Below are 26,393 nucleotides of genomic sequence, written 5' to 3' on the forward strand. Positions count from 1 at the left end.
CAGGATGGCCAGGGTACGGAAGGGGACCCCGGCGGCTGCTCCTGCGCCCCGGTGGCTCCCGCGGCTTTTCCTCCTGCTGCTGTCCTCTCTTTCCGCAGCTGCCACTTCTCCCGAGCCGGAGGCGGGCTTCAGCCTCCACCCGCCCTATTTCAACCTGGCCGAGGCGGCTAGGATCTCAGCCACTGCCACCTGCGGGGAAGAGCCCGGGGGCGCGAGGCCCCGGCCCGAGCTCTACTGCAAGCTGGTGGGGGGCCCCATCGCCTCCACCACGGGCCACACTATCCAGGTAAGGCGGCTGCGGCGCGCGCGGGAGGCACAGGTTGCGCGGAGAGGTGGCAGGTTTCCCGGAGCGGTCGCAGGTTGCCGGGGGAGGGGTAGGGCGGGGGTGGTGGGTAGGGCCGGTTGCCCAGGACTTAGTCTACTGGAGGCCTTTGGGAGAAGAAGGGATGGCACAGTGAGTGCCAGTGCCAGCCCTCGGGGAGCTCAGGGCGCCCAGCTGCCGCGGATGACCAGGAGGAAACAAATCCGCAGCCCGAGGCAGAGAACAAGGAAGGCTAGAGAGCTCTTCCAGCAGGCCTTAGGGAGAAAGGTACTGGATCTGAAGTCAGAGGATTTGGGTTCGAATTCCGATTTGGTTGTTTAGAAACCTATGACCTAAGGCAAGTCCTTTCACCTCCGTGGGCCTCAGTTTCCCTCTCTGTGCAAGTAGGGTACTGGGCCAGATAATCCTTAAACTCCCTTCCATCTCTGAAGCCCGAGGACAGGAGGCAACAAAGAAAAAGAAGTGTCTGTTGGGGGGAATTTTTAGGAGAAAGTCCCAAGTACAATTGGGTGCTGGGAGACGTCAGGGCAACCAAGATAAATTGCTTAGTTTGAAACTTGTCCCTCCTTCTCCTCAGGGATATTTTTTTCTCCTTGTTCATAGGTCGATGGTATTGGTTAGATGAATGTGACAAGATTTGGTGAAAAGAACCTTTTGGGCTTGAAGTTGGGAGTTTGAGTCTCCCTCTGTTAGTTCAGTGAGCTTGGGCAAATGCCTTAATTTCTTAAGGTTAGGTCATAGGACAGTAGAGTTGGAGCTGGAAAGGACTTTAGAGGTCGTCTAATAATAAGAATCCAAACCTCTTGTTGTTCAGTCGTTTTTCAATCTGTCCGACTTAGTGACCCCGTCTGGGGTTTTCTTGGCAGAGATACAGGAGCAGTTTGTCATTTCCTTCTCCAGCTCATTTGATAGATGAAGAAACTGAGGCAAACAGGGTTAAGTGACTTGCCCAGGGTCTGAGGCTGGATTTGAACTCAGGAAGATGAATCTAGGTGATGCAGTGGGTAGAGTGCCAGGGCTGCAGTCAGGAACACTCATCTGTTCTGATTTCAAATCTGGCCTCAGACACTTACTAGCTGTGTGACCCTGGACAAGTCACTTAATCCTGTTTGCCTCAGTTTCCTTATCTGTAAAATGAGCTGAAGAAGGAAATGGCAAACCGCTCCAGTACCTCTGCCAAGAAAACCCCAGATGGTGTCACGAAGAGTAGGACACAACTGAACAACCAACTCTCTTATACATCAGGAAATTGATTTCCAAGATTAAGTAATTTGCACAAGTTCACACAGGTAGTAAATGGCAGGGACAGAATTCAAAGTTTGGTCCTCTTATTACAAATCCAGTTCTCTTTCTAGTGTGTTATACTGTGGACAAATACACTTATGCTAAAGTCTTGTTTTTAGTGTGGAGGTAAAGCTGGTCAGATCTGTAATTAGGATGGGGTAACTAGGGCTTTTCTTAAGGGTGCCAGATTTGTAGGGTCCTGATGGTATTTGAAATCTTTCAGCAGCATAGTAACAATCTTAGAACCCAGTTAACAAAAATGATTAAAATAGAAAGCTACTAAATGATAAACTAGGGTGAATTTTTCCCTCTATCCCACCTCTCACTTCTCAATTAAGGGCACACTTTGTGCTTGCCCCAAGGCTTTGTTAGTGGTAATTAAGCTCTCAAAATCTCGCCAAACCCCAAACTCTTTATTGATGTTTGTAGACCAATTTAGATAAATTATCCCGAGGTAGGTGGCAGGGTGATAATTTTTCATCCATAGTAGCTCTGAAAGACTGTCTGTTTATTAAGTTGTAGAGGGGTCATGATCTAGGTTGGTGTGGGACATTGTTCTTGGATGTCTTGAAGTTTTGAAGAATATTTGCACAACTGACCCCAGAGGGCTGGTTTGAGGAAAATGCTCTGTGAAGCACTCTATAAATGTGAGTTATTATTATAGTTTGAAGAGACGTTAGAGGTCAATCTATCCAACTGCCTCTTTTTTTTAAACTGATGATGGATTACATTTAAAAAAAAGATTCCCAGCACCCAAATCCTACCTTTTACACTTACTAGTTGGGTAAATCACTTAATATTTCTGGGGGCCTCAGGTTCCTCTTTGTGAAACAGGGATAATTGCTTATAGGACATATCTCACAGGGTTGTTGTGAAGAAACAGAAGTATAAAGTGCTAGAAAATTGTGAGTTATTAATATTGCTGAAGAAAAGGCTAGAGCAGGGATAGTTTCTGCCCTCAAGCTGTTTATAATTCAAATTAATTATACTCTGATTCATAGTCCTAGGCAGAAGAGGAAGAGACTTTCTTAGATAACTCAGCATATGCCATCCTTCTAGGCAAGGGTGTAACTCTCCAGAACAGAATATTGTCAGGTGTTGAACCTTATTCCCTGAAAGTCAGGGACAAAGAAAAGCCAGGTTGAGCTGGGCTGTCTTGTCTTCTTTCAGGGATGAGGGCAAGAGAGGTGGTGGTGGTTGCTGATATGAGAGTGTTGTGCCAGAGAGGAGAATGGGGAGGCAAAGGGATTGAGGCTGGTTTATTAGAATGTGCTTCTGTGAGGTATTTTGTAGCAGCTGGTTCAAACTTGCCTCTTTGGAAATGGGAGGAGAGAAGAAAAGGGAAGAGGGATTAAAATTCACCAATCTCTTCTACTACAATCAGTGGTGATTGTTCTAGGTTGGGCTGGCTGTGTACAATTGCAGAAGTGACAGAATATTGAAGTAACTCAAGACAACTGCTTTATATCTCTGAAGTTTCATTAAACAAAATAAAAAAAAACCCTCAAAACCTCCTGGTACAAGCCTGGATTTAGAAGATATTTTGGAAAAAAAAGTTAAAACATGACTTAGGATTTTTTTTGAAGTCTTATTTTTGTATTAAGTGACAATTCCAGGATTAGAGTATTGAGAACTGGATCCTGTTCTGTGTGAATCAATAGTCATGGTCCTTTTTATTTTTTAAATTTTATTTTATAATTTTTGTTATTTTGTTTCAAGCATAGATCTGTTTTTTGATTTCATGATAGCCTTTCTCCTTCCTCCAATTAAGAGAGCAAGAACAACAAAATCATTGTATATTAAGCAAAACAAATTCCCATATTGGCCACAACCCAAGCAATCATTTATCAATTTGCACTCTGAATCTACTGCCTCTCTTTCAGGAGGTGAGTAACCTTTTGTGGCCAAACTCCTTGAACTGTTGAAGTGATTTTCCTAAAATGCAGATCTGATGGCATCACTCCGTTCCCTTTCCTCCCCTCCACCATAAACTCCAGTGGCTTCATATTGCCTCCAGGATTAAATACAAAATGATCTGGTGTTCAACACCTTTATAACCTAGCCCCTCTCTTCCTTTCCAGCCTTCTTTAACCTTAATCTCCACCATGTCCTCTTTGGTCCAGTGACACTGGCCTCCTTGATGTTCCTGGAGCAAGACACTCTGTCGCTAAACTCTGGCCATTATCTTTGGCTTTCTCCCAATGCCTGAAATACTCTCCCTCCTCATTTGTACCTCCCGGCTTCCCTGACATCCTCCAAGTCCCAGCTAAAATACAATCTTCTCTAGGAAGCCTTTTCCAATACCTCTTAATTCTAATGTTTTCTTCTTTTTTGGTTGTTGTTCAGTTGTTTTCAGTTGTGTCAACTTTTTGTGATCCCATTTGGGATTTTCTTGGCAAAGATACTGGAGTGGTTTGCCATTTCCTTCTCTAGATCATTTGATAGATTAGGAAACTGAGGCAAATAGAATTAAGTGACTTGCCCAAAGTCACTCAACTCTGAGGCCAGATTCGAACTAAGGAAGATGAGTCTTCCTAACTGCAGCCTTGGCACTCTATCCACGGTGCACGCTAGCTGTTCCTGTCCCCCTGTTACATTATTTCCTATGTTTCCTCCTATAAATAGCTTATTTTTACATATTCATTTGCTTGTCTCCTCTATTAGATTGTGAGTTCCTTGAGAACAAGGACTTTCTTTTCCTTCTTTTTGTATCCTCAGTGCTTAGTTTAGTGCCTGGCACATAGTAGACACTTAAGTGTTTTTTGACTGACTGACTTTCATGAGTCCTTCTGGAATGGTAATTGATCATTATGATTATCTGAGTTGCTTAATCTTTCAAAGTTGATTGTCTTTTCAATACTGTTGCTATTGTTATCAGTTGTTCTCCTGGTTCTGTTCACTTCACTCTGCATCAATTCATATAAGTCTTCTCAGGTTTCTCTGAAATGATCCCCTTTATCGTTTCTTGCAACACAATAGTGTTCCATCACATTCATGTACTATAATTTGTTCATCTGTTCCCCAGTTGATACCAAGGTCTTTTCAACCACTGAAGTCTAAAAATTTCTGTCAGGTGATAATTTTCCTCTATGGCTTCTCAGGTCTCAAGTTTCAGTGCCAATAAAAGGATAAATAAATAACGATTTCCTCAAAGACTACACATAGGCAAATAGAGGCTGAAAAGGAATGATTATCTGTAGGAAGAAAGAACAATTAGCAAATTAATATATTGTTATTCAGCTTAAGTTGAATTGTGAAGGCTACTAATTTATTAGCTTAAAAAGGGCACTGTGCTTTGCTTATGATTCCAAGTGGTAAGCCACAACAAGAATATACATACATACATACATACATATGTGTGCATATATAGAGGTGTGTATATATGTGTGTGTGTGTGTGTGTATATATACACACACATATGTGTATATATAATTTGTTGTAGTTTAGTCATGTCTGCCTCTTCATGACCCCATTTGGGGTTTTCTTGGTAAAGATACTGGAGTGGTTTGCTATTTCCTTCTCCAGCTCATTTTACAGATGAGGAAACTGAGGCAAACAGGGTTAAGTGACTTGCCCAGGGTCACATACTTAGAGTCTGAGGTCAGATTTGAACTCAGGTCATCCTGACTCCAGGCCTGGCACTCTATCCACTGTGTCACCTAGCTGCCCCATTTTACAGGGTGTTCCTAAAGTCTGGACACATAGGAAATGTGGAGTTATTGCATTGAGTTCACGCGAATCTTGCAAAGTGCATCAACTTTTGCATCACAAATGATGGAAATCATATTGAAGATGTTATTTGTCAAGATTCCAATTAAGTAAAATGTTGGAAATTTCATTCATTTCATTTCTTGAAAATATGCATTTTTGCCTATGTGTCCAGGCTTTAGGAACACCCTGTAGTTATATGTACTTTTAGAGCATGGAACACGAGTGGAAAGCCAACCAGAGAGTTGGAATAGATGAAGCGCCTTTCCTGGCTGAACAACTTTGCGTTTGAGTCTATTTACAGACACACCAAAGTGGAGAATTATAGGCAGTCACAGAGAACTGGAGTAGCAGGAGGATTCAGGGCCCACAGGATTAGGAGACAGTGGGGCATGGGGAGATGGAAAGACATACCTATATCAGACTTCACTTAGTATCCATAAAAGGAAGCAACTATTAGCAAATTCCTTACTTATTGCCACATTTATTTATTGTGATGGTCATGGGACCACATATTTAGAACTGGAAGGGATATTAAAGACCATCTCATTTTACAAATAAGGAATGGAGGCATTGGAGGCCAAGTGATTCACACAAGGTCGCACAGGCAGTAAGTAGCAGAGGTGGGATTCCAACCTGGCCTCCTGCCTCCAAACCCACTGCTTTGCCCACAGTACCACCCAGATGTATATAAGCACGTGTTAACTTCCAGTTCTAATATTCTCTAAGTAAGCCCCTGTGACTTTATTATACTGTTATGGGACAATAATGAGGACAGTTCAGGAGACAGCTAGCATTTATACTTTAAAATTTAACACTTTATAGTTTTTAACACTTTAACACTTTAAAATTTGCAAAGCACTTTACAGATATTATCTTCTTTGAGTCTTACAACAACTCTGTGAGGTAGGGGCTATGATCACCCCATTTTACAAGTGAGGAAACTGAGGCAGATTAACTAACTTGCCCAGGGCTAGTAAATGTCTGAGGCAGGATGCAGACTCTTCCTGACTCTAGGCCCAGCTCCTCTGTGCATTATCCACCAACTAGTTTGAACATATCTCTTCCTGATAGGTGTTAATGAAGAAAACAAATAACTCAGATCAAACAAATTCTTACAGCTAGTAACATAAATGAATGTATGACTCTCCTTAACAAACTTTATTTTTTTAAGCCAACATTAGCTCAGATTCAGGGATGACAAATTATAACTCAGTACCTGGAGAAGACAAATATAAAAGAGAATTCTCTCTCTCCCTCTCTCTCCTCTCTCTCTCTCTCTCTCTCTCTCTCTCTCTCTCTCTCTCTCTCTCTCTCTGTCTCTTTCCCTCTCTCTCTGTCTCTTTCCCTCCCTCTCTGTCTCTTTCCCTCCCTCTCTCTTTTACTGTTTAGGCTCTTTATAAGAGGCTTGTGTTTTTTAATCTGTTTATTATGTGGCTCACAAAGATATGAGAATTAATCAATGATTTTCTCCTGCTGGCACCACAGAAAGGCACAACAGAAACATGGAGGGGAGGAATCTCCTTCTCCCTGACCCACACACAATCTCTTTCTAGTTGCTATAGAGAATCATTTATCTGGAGCTCATGGCCTCTTTAGGCAAGTGTAGTTTCCTAAGGAACTCTGAGAGTCCCTTAGAGCTTGTCAGTCTAGGCATGTTAATGTTGTGGCAATATGCCTAGCCAGGTGTGCATTGCTGACCCTATCTTCTGCTACATTTCTTTGGTTTTTTTTGGAGGGGAGAAGGCAGGGCAATTGGGGTTAAGTGACTTGCCCAAGGTTACACAGCTAGCAAGTGTGTCAAGTGTCTGAGGCCGGATTTGAATTCAGGTCCTCCTGACTTTAGGGCCGGTGCTGTACTCACTGTGCCACCTAGCTGCCCCATTCTGCTGCATTTCTAAGGGGGCCCATGTAGAAATGTGTGCCCATATTTGATGTGGGCATACCTATCTTTGCCTTCTTCCCTGCTTGCATAAGGCCTTGGTGCGCTCTTCTTTTCCATGGGTTCACTATGGTCTATAGGTTCATGCCACGGGGTGTGCTGATAAAGGGGAAGGGTGGCAGGAAGGGAAATGATTGTTCAGACTCACACAAAGAATAAGCATCAAGAGCTCAATCAGCACTTTGTACACTATTTATGTCAATATGAAAACCAAACAATCCTTTCATAGCTGTAATGGAACTCCACTGAGAGACACATAGCACAAATATTTTTGTAGCTAACAAGTGGTTGCTGTAGCTTAAGAAGGGTTAATTTTCCTAAAAGACTGGGACACTCCAGTGATAGAAAATGTGATAGCAGCACATATTATCAAGCCTCTCTACTTTTCTGGGTCAAATGCATTTCATGGAGTGGAAAATGAAATTCTCTGTAGTTGACACTTTCAAAGTGGAAAACTACAGATTTTGTTTTCTAAAAATAGAAATCATTATAAATATGTATTTTTCAAATGTGAGTAAATTTATTTAACTAATAAAATCATCATGTAGAAAAAACAGTTAATATATTCCAAACATCTTTGATGGGGTGCATACAGAAGCCTTCTCTATTTAGGTAATGGTAAATCATTTATTAAAGACTGATAATTCTTTACATACCATATTGTACTGTGCATTAGTTTTGAATTAATTATGAACATGAATAATGCATTTATTGAATCAGATATCCTCCAAATGCAAAAGTGATTTTCTATTTCTAAGTTAGACACTATCCTTAAAAACTCTGTTAATTGTTGTCTAGCCCTTTGGTACAATTTAGTGCAATAAAGCTCTGATTTATTAAGTAGGGCCTGAATATTTCCAAAAACTAGGTAAACTAAATATAGAGGGGGAAAAAAACTCTCTGAACATGGCGTGCGCAAGAGACCTAGAGAGAGACAGGAGTTTTCAATTTTGGACAGATAAGCCAAGGACTCTTTTAATGATGGGAGACTCTAGAAATAGCCCTTGAGAAAAGGGTGATAGGGAAGAAATGAAAAGAAAAACAGTGCAAGGAAGTCTGGCGGAGAACTTAGATTATGGAAAATGTGCAGGCTGTATTGTGAAACATGCCAGCTTGGAATTCTGCTACCAAAGCTTCATCCTGACCAGGGTGCCAATTAACAAACAAATCGAGGATTGAAATAAGAAGCCTAAAGTGCTTTCGGGGAGACAGTGGGGCGCATGGGAGGCCAAGCTCTAGATCAGATTCAAAGGCTTAGAAAACTGTGCTGGAATCCAACCTTCTCTATGCCTGTGGGACTCAGAAATGCCATGGATGACACGCGAAACTTTCTGAAGAATATTATCAGCATCACATACGAGTGGCCCTTAGCAGAGTTAGAGAGAACACTAATAATGAAGTCCTGGAAGAAAGCCCGTCTCTGGGTAGTGATGTGGTCTGTCTTCAGTGGTTTTTCTGATCCACACATGTGGAATGGATGAATGTCTGAATCGGTTGTTGCATGATGAGTTGAAATGGGGGCAAATTCAAACAGGGCGGTCAGAAGAAATATTTTTTTAAGGAAGCCCTGATGTAGACTTCACATGAGGTGGTATTGTTGTAGACAACTGGGGAATAATAACTTTAAGCTCTATTCAGCATAGAAAGATGCGAATTAAAATAGTTCTGAGATTTTACCTCGAGCCAGGAATATTGTCGAAGATGAAAAAAGATGAGATCGTCAGTGTTGGAGGGCACAGTAATGCACTGTGGGTGGGAATGCAAAATGGTTCAACCATTTTTAATTTCTGTTTGGAATTATACAAGAAAAGTGACTGAACTGTCCATTCTCTTTGACCCAGAAATCTCACTAATGGGTGTATACCTTAATGAGGTCAAAGACAGAAATACAGATCTCTGTCTCTGTAAAAATTTTCATAGGAGTGCTCTTGGTGATAAAGAATTAGAAGCAAAATGGTACTGATCATGCCACCCCCTCCTCCCCTCAATAAACTCCAGTGACTCCCTAATTGCCTCTAGGAGCAAATACAAAATGCTCTGTTTGGCATTCAAAGCTCTCCATAAACCAGCCCCTTTCTACCTTTACAATCTTGCCTAAACCTTACTCCCTAATATGTACTCTTGATCCAGTGACACTGGCTCCCTAGCTGTTCATGAGTAAGATGCTCCATGTCTTGCTCTAGGCGTTCTCCCTGGCTATCTCCCCCATATTTGGAATACTTTCCTCTCTTCACTCTGACTACTGGCCTTTCTGTTTTCTTTTAAATTCCAGCTAAAATCTTCACTCTTACAGAAAGGCTTCCCTAACCGTTCTTAATTCTAGTGCCTGCCCTGTTAATATTTCATATTTTTTCTGTATGTAGCTTATTTTATAAGCATTTTTTTGCATGTTGTCTCTCCCTGTTAGATTGTAAACTCTTTGAGAGCAAGAACTGTCTTTTGCCTCTTTTTGTATCCTCAGCATCTAGCACAATGCCTGGCACATGATTGACTGGTTGGTTGGTTTTTATCCTTTATTCCTGAAGAGGACCAAAGTGACGTTACTATTATTAGGTTCAAGTTACAGTGTACCTGACTGTGGCTGATCAGACTAATACAAGTTCGGAATGCTCTACCACAGGTCAGGCACAAATAGTCCGTGCAAATATTTGGGGTGAATTCTCTCAATTTGCACATCTCACATTTCTTTTGAGCTACTTCAATTCTGCTTTGCTCATAGAACATAGCACCTTCTTTGATCACCCATGCTGGGTGATCCTGTGCCAGTGTCTCCCATATCACACAATCAATTCTAAATCAATTCCTACTAGTAGGCATTTAACAAACATTTATTGAATTTGATGAATAGGAATGTAATGGCATATTGTGTAGTAAAAATGACAAATATGAGGAATTGAGAGAAATGTGGGAAGATTGGTATGGACTGATGCAGAGTGATAAAAATGTAAGTGACAGCTAAAATAATATAAATGAAAAGACCATTAAAAGCAAGGTGAACTGAATAATTGGGAAAAACCAATGAAGGTACTAGAGAAGAGATAATGTCACATTATATCTCATGGTAAAAGGACTACTACTACTAACACAGAATAGTACATATATTATACATATTTTGTATTATATGCATCACCAGATAACTCTGTATTGCACGATTTTTCTTAATTGTCTTTCTTTGTTGCAAACGGAAGATCAGTCTGAAAGGGTGGGAAATGTGACGTAAAGACAAAACCCTATAAAGGTAAAATTAACTGGGCTTTTAGTGATTAAAACTGAGTAAATCTTTTATGAAAATGGCATTGGTTGGACCGTGTGTCTGAGGAGCAGAGTCACCAACAGGGCTGGATTTTGCAAATGTCAGTTATTTGTTCTGAAAATATCAGTCAACAATATTTATTGGACACCTAGTTTGAAGACTGTATTAGTCTCTGTAGGGGCTTTCCAAGGCAATCATGTTACTGCCTTCGGGTATTTTAATCTCTGCTGGTAGCCCACAAAAGTTTTTACAAAGTGGAAGGAATTATTGGCCACAAATTGATCTTTTCAGTCATACTTGGGGAAAAATCCAGAAATCATCAACATTAGAGTAATCTTTCTTTTTTAAATTTTTTAAATTTTTTTATTTTTAGTTTCCAGCATTTGGTTCTACATAATTTTGAGTTCCAGATTTTCTTCCTTCCCTCCCCCCCTCCCTCTCCCAGATGGCATGGAATCCCATATAGCGCATTGAATTAATTTACACACTAGTCAAGTTATGGAGAAGAACTGTGATCAATGAAATGAAGAAACAGGACCAAAAAAAAAACCAACCCAAAAACAAAAACAAAAGAGAGAAAAAGAGAAAAAAAAAGGGGAAAAAAAAGACTGGCATGAAGTATGCCTCAGTCTGCATTCATACTTCATAGTTCTTTCTCTGGATGTAGATAGCATTCTCCATCGTGAGTCCTTTGGAGTTGTCTTTTTGCCTTGCGTTGCTGAGAAGAGCGAAGTCTGTCAGGGTTGGTCCTCACAGAATCCATATATCTGTGGTTGGGTATAATGTTCTCCTGGCTCTGCTCTGCTCACTCAGCATTATGTCGTGTAGGTTTTTCCAGGTTGTTATGAAGTCCATATCATCCCCATTTCTTATAGCACAATAGTATTCCATTACCTTCATATACCACAGCTTGTTCAGCCATTCCCCAATTGATGGGCATCCCTTTGATTTCCAATTCTTAGCTACCACAAAAAGAGCCGCTATAAATATTTTTGTACATATGGGTCCTTTTCCTGCTTGTGTGATTTCTTTGGGATACAACCTTAGAAGTGGTATTGCTGGGTCAAAGGGTATGAACATTTTTATTGGCCTTTGGGCATAGTTCCAAATTGCTCTCCAAAATGGCTGAATCAGCTCACAACTCCACCAGCAATGTAACAATGTTCCAATTTTCCCACATCCTCTCCAGCATTTATCATTTTCCTGTTTTGTTATTTTAGCCAATCTGACAGGAGAGATGTGGTATCTAAGAGTTGTTTTGATTTGCATTTCTCTAATCAGTAGTGATTTAGAGCATTTTTTCATATGCCTATAGATATCTTTAATTTCTTCCTCTGAAAACTGCCTGTTCATATCCTTTGACCATTTCTCAATTGGGGAATGACTTGTTTGACTCAGTTCCCTGTATATTTTAGAAATGAGGCCTTTATCAGAGACACTAGTTGTAAAGATTTTCTCCCAATTTTCTGCTTCCCTCCTAATTTTTGTTGCATTGGCTTTTTTTGTACAAAAACATTTCAATTTAACACAATCAAAATTATCCATTTTGCATTTTGTAATGCTCTATATCTCTTGTTGAGTCATGAATTCTTTTCTTTTCCATAAGTCTGATAAGTAAATTATTCCTTGCTCTCCCATATTACTTATAGTATTGGCCTTTACTCCTAAATCATGAACCCATTTTGACTTTATTTTGGTATATGGTGTAAGATATTGGTCTATGCCCAGTTTCTGCCCTACCATTTTCCAATTTTCCCAACAGTTTTTGTGAAATAGTGAATTCTTAGCCCAGAAGCTGGCTTCTTTGGGTTTATCAAAGAGTAGAGTAATCTTTCAATGTGAACAACATATCCAAGGTATGACTATAAAACGGTAAGATCCATTTATTTGCATTGCTAATTGGAGGCATTCTCATTATTTTCATTGTCATACCATATACGAAGGGATATTGAGTTGATTTGGGTTACTTAGGAAGGGCCATCATTGGGTAAATTATACAATGCTCTTTCCTTCACTTCCTTCTCTCCAATGCTGTTATACAGGCTGTAATGAGGGGGCCAATTTTAATAGGGATAAATGTAAAGTCTTGTATTACACTTGTATCAAAAGGACCAGCTTCACGAGTAGAGAATGCCAGAGGGACAGCTGGACAACTTTTGTTGCTGTTCAGTCATCTCAGTCATGTTCGACAGGGTTTTCTGGGCAGAGATACTGGACTGGTTTGCCATTTCCTTCTCCAGCTCATTTTCCAGATGAGGAAACGGAGGCAAACAGGAGGAACTGATTTACTCAGGGTCACACAGCTAGTAAGTGTCAGAGGTTACATTTGAACTTGAGTCTTCCTGACTCCATGCCCTAGAGGGTCATAGAGGGAGACTAATTTGAAGTCCTGGGTGTGGTTTGGCTGTGTTTTAATGATCTTCAAAGAAGAATAGAAGGGGAGGGAAAGAATACATTGAGGTTCAGGAGAAGAGAGAGGAAGAATGGAGAAAATTATCTCAAAAGGTCTACCCTTCTGCTAACATCCCCACCTCAATCATATTCAGTAACAGACGCTTTAATATACTCTAACTTTTTACCTAAATGTTTCCTGTATCCTGATTTCACCTGAAACATGAAGAGATCAAGGTTAGCTGGAGATTTAAAAAAACCAAAAAAACTTTAATCTTAAAATTTTTTATTTATTTAAATTTTTTTTTTGGGTGAGGCGATTGGAGTTAAGTGACTTGCCCAGGGTCACACAGCTAGTAAGTGTCAAGTGTCTGAGTCCAGATTTGAACTCAGATCTATCCTAACTCCAAGCTGGGTGCTATATCTACTGCACCACCTCATGGCCCCTACAAAAAACTTTAAAATGGGATGGAGAGCCAAACCTTTGTCTGGATGTTAGGGATTTAACTGAGTACTCTGAGTTTTTTTGATTGTACAAATAACTTTTTGTCTTACATAAATACTATAAAACAGAAGGAAAAAAGGAGTCATGGACCTGAGGGTCATTAGATTGCTCCTAGGCTAAAAGTGAAGGAGTGGTAACAGGGTGAGACCAATGAAATCTCCAGCCTCCATTAATAAATGCTTTCTTGCTTGATTTAGCCAACAGTGGGACATGGTAGGCTCTGAATCTCAGAATTATAAAGGAGTTCTAGTCCAAGTGGCTTCTGAAGGGAAATCTTTTCTATAAATCTAGTCTTCATTGAAGCCCTCCAGTAATGGGAAACTCACTACTTCCTAAGGCAGTCCATTCAGAAACAGAATAGCAGAAAAATTTGATTTTGGAATAGTTTATATTCTATGCCGTTCCCATGGTCCTGATTCTGGAGCCAGGTAATAAAAGTCTATTCACTCTTCTGCAGGATAACTCTTAAGATATTTGAATAAAGCTGTCATAACTCTTCCTGTATCTTTTCTCCTCCACACTAAAAAAATCTTTTATTTTTCCTAGTTAATCACTGTATGTAATAATTCTTAATTCCTCCACCTGCCAGCCCCCACTATTCTGGTTACCTGGTCTTAAATATGCTTCAACTTATCAGTGTCTTTCCTGAAATACGGCATTCAGAACTGTACATGGTGCCGAAGATTTGGTCTGATCATGGCAAAGCTCAGCCAAATGAATGTGATCTTGGATTGTGTTAATAGAGTGTTCAGCATGCAGAAGGTGATATGAAATATTTATTCAGTTCTGTTGACCACATTTTAAGTGAAAAGTTGAAGACCATCTAAAGGATTGTCATCGTGATTGTGAGGGCAAGTTGAGTCCATTACATAAAAGGATCAGTTGAAGAAAGTAGAATATACTTAGCTTTAACAAGAGAAGACTAGAGAGAACATTATAGTTATCTTGAAATTGTCTTCAAATAAAGAGATACTATGGAGAAGAGAATTAGACTTGTTTCATTTGACTCCTGTGACCAAACTAGGCTCAATGTGTGGAAAAACTTCCCAGTATTTTAATTATATAGAAGTAAAATGGACTGTCTTGAAAGAGTGAATTTCCTTTCACTGGAGGTCTTTTAACTGGGAGTGAATCACGACTTGTCTGAGATTTTACAAGAGTTTTCCATTTAGATGTGGTTTTAATCTGATGATTTGTGGAGTCCCTTTTGCTTTTGAAATGCTGTCATTCCTAAATCAGGACTATCAGAGACTATCTTCAAAGTGGAAAAAGTCACTTTACTCTGTGTATATTTGTGACTTAGAAGGAAGGGCATCCTGATCTTTTGCCTTAATGATTAGGGTATTGGTCTGGGTGTGGTGGCTCGTACCTATATAGTAATTTCTGCTCCTAGGGAGGCTACCATTGCTTGAGCTCTGGAGTTTTGAGATGCCTTAGGGATAAAGCCCATTGGATGTGTGCACTAAGCCTGGGAGGTGGAGTGGGTGGAGGCAGGGAATTAGGCTGCCTAGGGAAGGGTGAACTGGTCCATAATGGGAACATAGCAGGTCAGAATTTCCTGACCAGTAATGAGACCAAACCCATGAGTGGCAGCTGTATTTCTAGCCTGGACAAACTAGTAATACCTAATATCATGGGCAGCTAGGTGGCACAGTGTATAGAGTACCATGCCTGGAATCAGGAAGATCTGAGTTCAAATCCAACCTCTTACTAGCTGTGTGACCCTGGGCAAGTCATTTAAACCTCTTTTCCTCAGTTTTCTCATCTGTAAAATGAGCTGGAGAAGGAAATGGCAAACCACTCCAGTATCTTGGCTGAGAAAACCCCTAAAAGGGGTAACAAATAGTTGGACATGACTGAACGATAACAACGAAATCTCAAAAAAAAAAAAAAGAAAATGATTGGGAGAGTGAATGGGAGTGGTCAGTGGTATTATGGACTCCAGCTAGTTGAACTACCTTTGTTTTTGCTGTCTTAGACTCTGCCAGGGTTAGGCAAGGGCCCTATGCAATTGCCTGCATTCACTCTATCCTAGGAAATCTCTGCATGGATTAAACAAACTTCAAGACCCCACAATCCGGATGGCTTTGTTGGGAAAGATTCCATGCAGAATATTTCAATGATTACACAAGAATGGATAAACTGCAGGCCTAATATTCCTTTTGTCTGTTGTACTATAATGGAATCACATGAAAATGTAGTTCTGTGTTGTCTCCAAGTTGATTTCCTACTTCCTTGTGTCAGATAATCCAATTGATGTAAACAATGCTTTTTAAAATGCTTTTATACCGAGTTGCATGTGTTTTCATTTACTAAAACATTTAGTAAAATACTGATAAGAGACTCCATTAAGATAATAACTTGATTGGTCATTTCTTCCTCCACTTTCTTCATTTTGCTTTTAGATGAATTTTATAGAATTTGTCCCAAGTAAAAACCTAGCTGTAGATATAAAATTTTATCATAAAACTTCAGGAAATGATAAAAGTCATGATTTATTTTCAAGCACTTCAGTTACTGACATACATTTTTGCTTTTCACATAAAGTAGGCACTGCATGCAGCCTAATTTATAGCTAGCTGACAGCTTCTGGCACTTGATGAAACATGAAATCTTAGCCTTGAAAGTGACCTCAGAGTCCTGGAACTACCTTTACAACACTCTGGACAAATAGTCATCCCAACTCTACTTGAAGATTGTGATTGTGTAAAGATTATGATTGTGAAATCATTAACTCCTGAGGCAGGACATTTCACCTTGGTGCAATTCTGATTGTGAGAAAGCTTTTCCTTATATTTGGATGAAATTTGCATTCCTCTAAGTTCCATTCCTTTTTTTTTGCTTGACCTTCTGGGTGTATGCAGTGCTCAGGGAGGACTAGCATGTCTAGTGTAAGGGCTCGTGAGCCCTTTTCAGGGCTGCCTATCCACCTTTAGTGCCCACCTGTCACCCAGTTCTCACCTGTGGCTCTAAGAAGCTGTAGCATGTGCAGTGGTTACACCCCAGTAAAACTGCCTCTGTAAATGAGATAAACCAGGTTGAGGGTAACAAACAGGCTTCAAACTGGTTAGTGAGTTAGGGGATGTCTATAACAACCATGTGGAGACATCCCCCCCCCCCCATAGAATCCATGGATGAGAACAATTTGTTCCAATGGCGATGAAGGTGGCTGATACAGGTGCTATGGAGCGCTTAGAGTTTGGTCAGATATTGATGATTCCAAGGTCATCCATTGCATCCCGGGCCATTGTCAGTTGTCTTAACTTTTGTCTTGCCACTGGATATCAAGGACGCTGGAAGAGTGAGGCTGACGACCTTGTGCAACTCTGCCTCACTTAAATCCAATTTGGGAGCAAGTTAAGCCATCACCCCATGATATCACTGGTCCAGGGAATGTTCCTGACTCCAGCCAAACCCACTTTCAGGGTTTGGTCAGCCTGCTTTTGGACACGCAGATAACATGTAATGGAGAAGCCCTATTACCATGTCAGAACATGTGCTGGGATTTTGTGACTGTTAGTTGTTTGCTCATTGTGTGATGATGGAAAGCCTTTTTAACTGGCCAGTCAGCTAGTACTGAGTATGCACATAAAAGCCAGGAATGAGCCTCTTCCCTGGTGGCAAGTGAGGCATGAATCCTCATTCTGTGAGCATCTGAAGAGGGGTCTTGACCAGGGAAGAGACTGAAATTTGGTATCTCCATATCCTTTGTATGCATACTCACCCCGTCACCAGTCAATTAAAAGACTTTCCATCAGAGGGCAGGAAATAGTCTCAGAATACCTGTGCATACTCTGAATCATCGGTCGGACCCCTCTATTACACCTCATCAAGCACCACACCCTTCACCTGGTGTGCAGCAAGCAGACTCCTGCTCTCAGGATTTCCTGACAGTCCCCTCCGCCCTCCTAAAGTGAGCATGAAAGAAGAAAATTTGAAATTTAGAACAGAAATAAAATTGAAAATACTGGTTTAACAAATGTTTTTTAAAAGGCTAACAAAATCAAAAAAACTATTAGTTTATTTGATCAAAATTTGACTTAAAAAAGAGAAGAAATTGCCAAGTGAGAGCTCAACAAGGCAAACTCATGAATTCATGAATAGAGAAGAAATAAAGAGAATTGTCAGAAACTCTATATACTGTTACACATCAGTGAAAACTGAGAATTTAAAGAAAATGGATGAGTATTTACCATACATAGGTATATATATGTGTACATACATGTTATTTGTATATATATATGCAAATATGTGTATTTGTGTGTTTGTATACACATATCTCTCATATCGCAGAGTTTTTAGTCATATATATGAATACTTTTTTTTTCCTTTTGGTCTAAACTTGCTATTTCATTGGTGTAGGGTACTCCTAATAAGGAAACTCCTCTATCAATACAGATCAGCAACTACTCTGTCACTTCTTGTCTTAGAGAGTTGCTTGGGGCACTGAGAGGTTAAGTGACTTGTATAGGGTAACACAGCCAGTTTGTGTTAGTCAGGACTGAGCCCAACTCCTCCTGACTCTAAGACCTGCTTTTTGTCTAGTATGTCATGTTCTCTTTCCAACTGGAATATTTTTAAAATATTCAAATTAACAAATCACGAAATAGAGAGGACAAAAAATCCAGTCTCATAAGAAGAAATTAAACAAGCCATAGATAAACTACCAAAAAGGAAAAAAAAACCCCAACATCCTAGATCAGATGGATTTACAAATAAATTCTGTGCAATAGTAAGATGGAAATTAATCTGAATATTATATTAACTATTCTGTTGATAGAGAAAGAAAACACTCTACCAAATTCCTTCTATGAAACAAATATGACCCATAAGGATCAAAACAAGGAGGGACAAAGCAGAGAAAGACAGCTATTGAGCAAGATTTATTTATGAATGTTTATGCAAAACATTCAAATAACATGTTTACCAAAGAAACAATAGCATTTGAAGAGGAAAGAAGACACAGACTTGTAATTTCATTTATGTTAGAAACTCCCGGTGAAGAAACTTTTACCAATATAGATGAGCAACTACTCACTAACTTATATTCCCTGAGAGTTGCCTGGGACACGGAGAGTTTAAGTGATTTTCCTGGAGTCACACAGTCAGTATATGTCAGAAGTAGGACTAGAATTAAGTTGTTTTGACTCTGTTCTGACAAGTCCATTCTGACTCTGCACTATGCCATGCTACTTTTATATCACTATGTCTAAAAAATTATTCCTTGTAAATAAATTTATTATTTTTTTTACCATGACTGCAAGTTAGTTCAACATTAGGAAAATGATCATTTTAAATCATATAAATAATAAAACAAAAAAATCTACATAGCTTTATCAATAGATCCAGAAAAATCCTCTGACAAAATACCGCACTTACTGATGTTAAAAAAGAGTTTAAAAAACATAAATATAAAAAAAGTCCTCTCTTACTATGATCCATAATATTTATCCAAAATTAAAAGCTAGCAAGCATTACTTGTAATGGAGAAATTCTTCTTTCCCATTAAGTTCATTGGTTAATTGAGAATACCTGAGTGTGCATACAAGGGACATATTACTATTCTTATCCCTATTTTACAGATGATGATGCTGAGCCTCGAAGGGGGTAAATTGTTTGCCTAAGAAGAGATAGTGAAGATAGTTGATGAAATTATACCGTATTCAACCAATGTGTCTACTCTGTCTTTGAGCAAAATACAATAATACCAAATGCAAAAAATGTGCCTCTTCAAAACACAAAGCCTTTCCAAAGAAAAGGTATAGTGTCAAGATTGCAATAACCCTGGAATCTTCATCGCCCTGTTAGAGCTCCAGATAATTAGGAGTGCTCATTTTAGCCCTGCATGTCCAAGACAAACTCCAGAAACTTTGCTAATCCTTATTTTGTTATGTGGAGTTAGGGAGGCCCATAGTGATATGTAATGGGATTATTTGAGGGACGACCTTTGTTAAACGTGAATGCGCTCAGGAGTTCACTGGGTGTCATAAGGACAATGGAACTTGGTCCAGACCGTGTACTTACTCTGTTGAGCCCAGCTCTCGTTCCACACATCTGGCCTTGAGCAGGTGTTTGGTATATCACATAATCACTATTCCATGCCTTCTCTGCTTCAAACCAGGGCCAAACTTAAGAAGGGGTTATTTGATGTGGCTATGCGCAGAACAGAATAGAAGCACATAGACTTAAACAATAAGGTGAAAGGAGAAGGTGTTTATTTCAGTGCTATACTGCAGTGCCCTGTATGTGTGGTAAGCCTTTAGTTTCTTAGAAAAAATGCACAGTGGGGCTTTAGCCAGAAAGTACTGCAAATGAGTGTTTTTTGGCTCAAGTGAATGCCATTAAAATGATCATGGGTTCCAGCACCCTATGAAAGGGTAGGTGACTCCATATGCCACAAGGCAAATTCTGGATTATTCTTTAGGGCAATTCAGTCCTTCATTTATACAAGTTCTATCATTTTTTCCCTTTTAGCCCCCCATTGCATTTGTACATAAACAGGCTAATAATTCAGAAAGTCCTAGGGGTACGGAAAATGCCCAGGGCACCTCTCCTTTTCCTATAGTTTATTGTTCTTTTGGATTATTTTTCAGTCGTGTTTTGAGGTTTTCTTGCCAGAGATACTAGAGTGGTTTGCTATTTCCTCCTCCAGTTCATTTGACAGATGAGGAAACTGAGGCAAAGAGGGTTAAGTGACTTGCCTAGAGTCACTCCTAGGTAAGAGTCTGTGGCTGAATTTGACCTCACAAAGATGAGTCTTCCTTGCTCCAAGCCCAATGCTCTATCCACCGTGCCATCTAGCTCCCACTCTGCATTGGTTGACACCTGTTATTTCCGCTATTACTCCACTCCTGCTGTCTTTCACTGCTGCTGGTGGGATGGGGCGAATTAATGCTGGCTACAACAGAATCCTTCCCTCCTTTTGCATACCCATGCCCTGCAGACACCAGAGGAAGCATGTAATTGAGGGAGGGGTGAGGACAAATTGCATCCTTCCAGGTAGTGGAGGCCATATTAGTTGGACTTTCATCCCACATGTGGATCATTTTGTATAAAGTCATCTGCCAGCCTGAACTATCCATGGGTTCTTTTTATTTCACCTGGATCCCTGAGTTTTCTTTTCTTTCTTTCTTTCTTTTTTTTTTTTTGAGGGAGGAAGGCAGGGCAGTTGGGGTTAAGTGACTTGCCCAAGGTCACACAGCTAGTAAGTGTGTCAAGTGTCTGAATCCAGATTTGAACTCAGGTCCTCCTGACTCCAGAGCTGATGCTGTACTCACTGCACCCCCCCATCCCCCCCACTCCCCCCACCCCACCGCCTGAATTTTCTTTTAAAAAATTTAGCGGCATTTGAAATTTATAAAACATTCCTTCGGGGCACATTCTCTACTCTTGGTAGCCCAATAGGCTGCACACTCATTAGGCTTCTCTAAAGGTCATCCTCAGCCACTCAGGGTTTTCACAGAAATACAAATTCCCATGAACATCTCAGGAGAAGGTCACGAGAAGTGAAGCCTGAATTTCTAATATTTCTGTTGGGGGGAGGAGGCGGTTTACTTCCATTTCTACTTTTTGATTTCTTTCAGGGCTGGCTTGCAGCCTTCTGGGCCAGAACTCGAGTGAATTTGGACTTTTGTTTTAAATATTTCCTCTGAGACATTGTGTCTAAGTGAGCAAATGTAAAAGGTAGGAGGAGGAAAATTTTTTTATTAAAAAAATATTCCTTTTGATCCTATCCACCCAAAATTTTTAAAAAAGAAAAAAAAAATAAAGTCTCTGTGAGTGCCCAGAGTTTCCATATAACAGTGTTTCTTGGAATTCATTTTTTTCTTTTTATTTTACGAGAAATTGTTTGGGGCTCTTCAGTTTAGAGTAGTTTTTGGCATTGATTATATAATCTTCCAAAGGATTCATTTTGCTTGGGCAAAAGAAAGCACCACTTTGCTGTTGCCAAAACACACTTAAATCAGTTCAAGGAAAATCAGAATTCCTGACGGCAGTTTTGATAAATTATTCCTATAGAACCTTTGCTTCAAGATTTTTCCTATCTTCCTGGCACAGAGTAAAATTCTCTCTGGGTTGACTAGTTTCTTATTATTAGGTCAAAGTTCAATACAGGAGAATGGTATGTATGAACCCAAGTTTGAAGAAAAATGGTTGTGATGCAGGGTGTGTGTGTGTGTGTGTGTGGGGCAGGGGGGTGGACGAGAAAGAGTATTGGCAGCTAGGATTGAGAGAGTGGTTGAAAGTCAGAGCAGTATCATAGGTTCATGGGATTATGGATTCAGTGCTGGAAGGGACCTTAGAGATCCTTTAGTTAGTCCAACGCTTCATTTTACAGCTGAGGAAACTGAGGAACAAGAAAGGTCAAGGGACTTACCAAAGGTCGCAGGTACCAAGTGGCTGAGCCAGGAACACTGAGAAAAGGTCCTAGATAGGGTAGATCAGAACTCAAAATTAAAATGTCATCTTATGTCACATACCCTTAAGGATTTTACAAAGGTCTCTTTGAAGGCTGATTTTCCACTTAGGGTCCCCTTGTCCCGTCTGCTGACTTTTTGTCTGGGTCCTTCCTATCTGCAGAGCCTCCATTTCATCCTCCTCTTTTTTATCAACTCACATCTCTCCCTCTTTCTTTCCCTCTCCCTCTCCCATTCCTTCTCTCTTCCTCTTCGTCCCTCCCCCTCCCATTCTCTCTCTCCCTCTTCTCTCTCTCACACTCACATTCCCTCTCCCTCTTCTTCTCTCCCTCTCTCTCTCTGTCTCTCCCCCACCTTCTCTCCCTCTCTCTCTCTCCCTCTCTCTCCCCCACCTTCTCTCCGTCTCTCTCTCTCTCTCTCTCTCTCTATCTCTCTCTCTCTCTCTCTCTCTCTCTCCCTCTTCTTCTCTCTCTCTCTCTCCCCCACCTTCTCTCCGTCTCTCTCTCTCTCTCTGTCTCTCTCTCTCCTCTTCTCCTCTCCTCTCTCTCTGTCTCTCTCTCTCTCTCTCTGTCTCTCTCTCTCTCTCCCTCCCCCTTTTTCTCCCTCCCCTTCCCCCCCCCCCCCCCCCCCCGCCCCAGCCAGCTCAAAGATCCCCTCAGGCTTGGGCAGTCTCTCTGCAATTCCTAATTTGAGCTAATGTTACTAAGGTTGAGCTACCTATGTTGACTATTGAAGCAGAATGTCTGAGTGGGCTCCAAGTTAGGAATATCTGAGCTCCCTATCCTGATGAAATCACCATTCGTGTTGCTACGCTTTGTTGCCTGGTTTGGTTTGTGTGTACGCTCACCTTGCATCTCCTTTATTTCTCCCCCTTTCTTGTCATAGCCACACACATATGATCTTTTCAAAGACCTATTCATCCAGAGTCTGCTTTCTTCATTGGCATAGCCCCCACCCCCTTATACTCATTTTTATCTGTTATTATGGGAACTGCCTCCTTTTTATTATTTTTGCTCTCTAGTTGTGCCAAGGCAAATTGGGACGTGTGTGCAGTATGAGTGTGTGTGTGTGTGTGACCATAAAAGGTTAGATAACATTGACTTAGAAAAAATGTCTTTTTCAGGAATTTTGAATTCATTTAACACATGTTAAAAGTTTTTACTGTAAATTTTTTTTTTTTGCAAACTGTTTCTTCTTTCACAATATGACTAACATGGAAATAGGTTTTACATGATTGCATACATGTATAACCTATATCCAATTGCTTACCATCTTAGGGAGGGGGGATGGAAAGGAGGGAGACAGAAAATTTGGAACTCAAAATTTTATATAAAAAGGAACGTTAAAAATTGCCTTTGCATGTAATTGGAAAAAAATAAAGTACTATTTAAAAAGTCTTGTTTTACTTTCGTTACATATTACACAATTGGAGTCCCCACACTGAGAGTTTCCCACACTAACAAAATCACCAGGCACTCATAACTACTGTTCCAAACTAGCATATATAATTTTACTCAGGAACATGTATTATGAAGCAACTGTCAAACAAGGGAAGAGGGGTTGGAAACTCTAAACTTCAGGCTCTAAAATGGTGCTTTTACTTTTAAACTTCTTTAAAATTATTCAAGGAGATCTGTTTACCTGGCTAGCCATAGAAGCCCAATATAAACCTGTATAGTTTTTCTTATGTGGAATAAATATGGCAAAAAGGACGGGCATATTTGCATAGTATAATATTCATTATTCGTATCAATAGTAAATGTTTGAGACAGATGGAGAAATACATTAATGTCCAAAAGGTTGCCAGCTTTGACATTTCTGGAATAGAAGTGTTTCCAGCTGGATGTAAATCCACATGCCTTTCAACTGTGAAGGACATCTCTACCTTCATTAAATAGAAATAGTACAGTGTTCAGCAGGAAAGAACTAATAGAGAAAACAGTCAATGTTCGGGTGCCATTGAGTTGAATCCTCACAAATCCGGCACTCTGTTATAACATCAGGAGGGTCTGAACTCAAACCTGGGCTCAGATACTTACTAGCTGTGTGACCCTAGGCAAGTCACTTAATTCCTATTTGCCTCAGTTCCTCATCTGTAAAATGGGGACACACTGGGGAAAGAAATGGCAAACCACTTCTGTATCTTTGCCAAGAAGACTCCATGGACAAGTCCATGGGCTCAGGAAGAGTCACACATGACTGAATGATAACAAAATAGTCACATCGGAGTTTTATACCAAGCCACTGATAGCTCTTTGAGAATTTGAGAAAGAGTTAACGGAGGTGTATCCCTAATCTTTGTGTCTGAGATAGATAAATGTCTGAAGACAGAATGAGAAGCAAGTACCACAAAAATATATTATGAAATGAGAAAGAGCTATTTGGGCCATTAGACCTTTATGCAGTTATAGTCTTTGAAACTCAAAAGAGCCTGTAAGCTGTTGGAAAAAGTAGAATTGGCTGCGGGAGGCAGTAAGTCCTGCCTTACTTAATAACTCAGCGATCTTTAATCTTTCTACACCTCTGTTGCTCACCTAGAAAATGAGGGGGCTGGACAAGATAGTGACTTGCCCAGAGTCTCACTAGCTAGCTAGTGCTCTATCCACCAGGCTGCCCCCACTTAAACAGAAATTCCTCTAGAATGTCCCTGACAGTCATCCATACCTGTCTTGAAGAGTTCCATTGAAAAGGATCACAGGATCATAGACCTGGAGCTGGGAGGGGCCAATAGATAGATGGATGGAGCACTAGGATTAGAATTAGGAAGACTCATCTTCACGAGTTCAAATCCAGCCTCAGACATTTACTAGCTAGCGTGACCCTGGGCAAGTCACTTAACCCTGTCTGCCTCAGTTTCTTCATATGTAAAATGAGCTGGAGAAGGAAATGGCAAACCACTCCAACATCTCTGCCAAGAAAACCCCAAATGCAGTCACGAAGAGTTGGATATGACTCAACAACCACAGGGGCAGCTAAGTGGTGCAGCGGATAGAGCGCTGGGCCTTTAGTCAGAAAGACCTGAGTTCAAATGTAGCCTCAGACACTTACCACCTGCTTGATTTGGGGTAAGTCAGCCTCAGTTTCCTCAACTAAAAATGGGGGTCAAAATGACACCTATCTTCCACGGTTGTTGTGAGGCTCAAATGAGACAGAATTTGTAAAACACTCAGCACGGGGAGTGGCACATAGGACGTGCTGTATAAATGCTATTACTATTATTTACTGGCTTGTCTGGGTGGGCTCTGAGGTTACTTGAGTCTATGAAGTTGCTAGCAAGGTGAGCACCAGTACCAATAGGGCTGTTCAACATGAAATTTTGCGCCCGAACAAATTGCCGGAGAGACTATGGACAAAAGTGTTCATCATGTCATGTTCGGTAATCATGTCCCAAGAGAACAACATTTTGGTAGAGGAGTGAATGGATGAGAAAGCATTGATTAAGCCTTACTATGTGCCCAGTAAGGGGCCAGGGAGGGGGAACCTGTGGCCTCTAGTTTTACAGAATAAGACCTTTTATTAAGGGGATTTGTTCTGTGAAGTTTAGATTCAGTCAAAGGGCCACACTTGAGGACCTAGAGGGCCACATGTGGCCTTGAGGCCGCAGGTTCCTGATGCCTGGGCTAGGCAGTGAGGATGGAAACACAAAACAAGGCAATCCTGCCCCCAAGGAGCTTACACTGTAAAAGGGAGAGAGAACAAGATAGGGAAATGATGGCGGGGTGTTTTGGCCTAAGATTATTAGATGGTTGATGAGATTGCTTCCAACTCTGAAATTCTGTGATTCAGAAAGTGACAGTGATGATGCCTGGAACAACAGGGCAGTCAGTTGTCCCATTCTGGAGAATCAATGTTAGCATTAGTTTTATTAGAGCTCTCAGATTAAGATTTGGAACACTGGAATGGGGCTGTGGGCTGGTAGGGATGTGAGCAGCTATAGATTGGAAAACAACCTGGGTGAGGAAGCCCAGTCTCAGATAATTACTAACTGAGTGATTAGCACCTCCTGGGCGTGGTCTCTGGAGAGCTGGTTTGGAGGGCAGAGTAGCAACAGTGATAGAGGGAGACAGATGACCAGGTAAACAAGCATGGCCCCATGGAGTTCAGATATGAATGCCTTACACCTGAAATCTATTAGTCATTCAGTCATGTCTGATTCTTCATGACCCCATATAGGGTTTTCTTGGCAAAGAAACTAGAGTGGTTTGGCATTTCCTTCTCCAGCTCATTTTACAGATGAGGAAACTGAGGCAAAGAGGGTTAAGTGACTTGCCCAGGGTCACACAGCTACTAAGTGTTTGAGGCCAGATTTGAAGTCAAGAAGATGAGTCTTCCTGACTCCAGGCCTGGCACTCCATCTACTGTGCTACCTAGCTGCCCTGTTCCTGAAACATAGTTGGCACTTAATAAATGTTTACTGAGTGATTCTGACTTCCATATGATTATATGTAGGACCACTATCTTTCCAGTCACCCAGGTTCACCACCTCAATGTCATCTTAAGCTTCTCACTCTCGCTCACCCCACAATCCAATCAGATGCATCACATCGTTTCTGTCTCTACATCATCTCTCA

General features: G+C 40.7%; 1 protein-coding gene across 1 annotated transcript in view; it reads left to right on the forward strand.

Annotated features, from left to right (window-relative positions):
- Position 1: 1 nt before the first annotated feature.
- LAMA3 (laminin subunit alpha 3) overlaps positions 2 to 26,393 on the forward strand; it is a 318,911-nt gene continuing 292,519 nt past the window's right edge. Inside the window, exon 1 of the mRNA XM_036743735.1 lies at positions 2 to 286. Coding sequence (XP_036599630.1) covers positions 5 to 286 — 282 coding nt within the window. The 5' untranslated portion in view covers positions 2 to 4. The remainder of the gene's footprint in view (positions 287 to 26,393) is intronic.

The sequence above is a fragment of the Trichosurus vulpecula genome, chromosome 1 (genome assembly GCF_011100635.1).
Source record: "Trichosurus vulpecula isolate mTriVul1 chromosome 1, mTriVul1.pri, whole genome shotgun sequence".
Taxonomy (NCBI): domain Eukaryota; kingdom Metazoa; phylum Chordata; class Mammalia; order Diprotodontia; family Phalangeridae; genus Trichosurus; species Trichosurus vulpecula.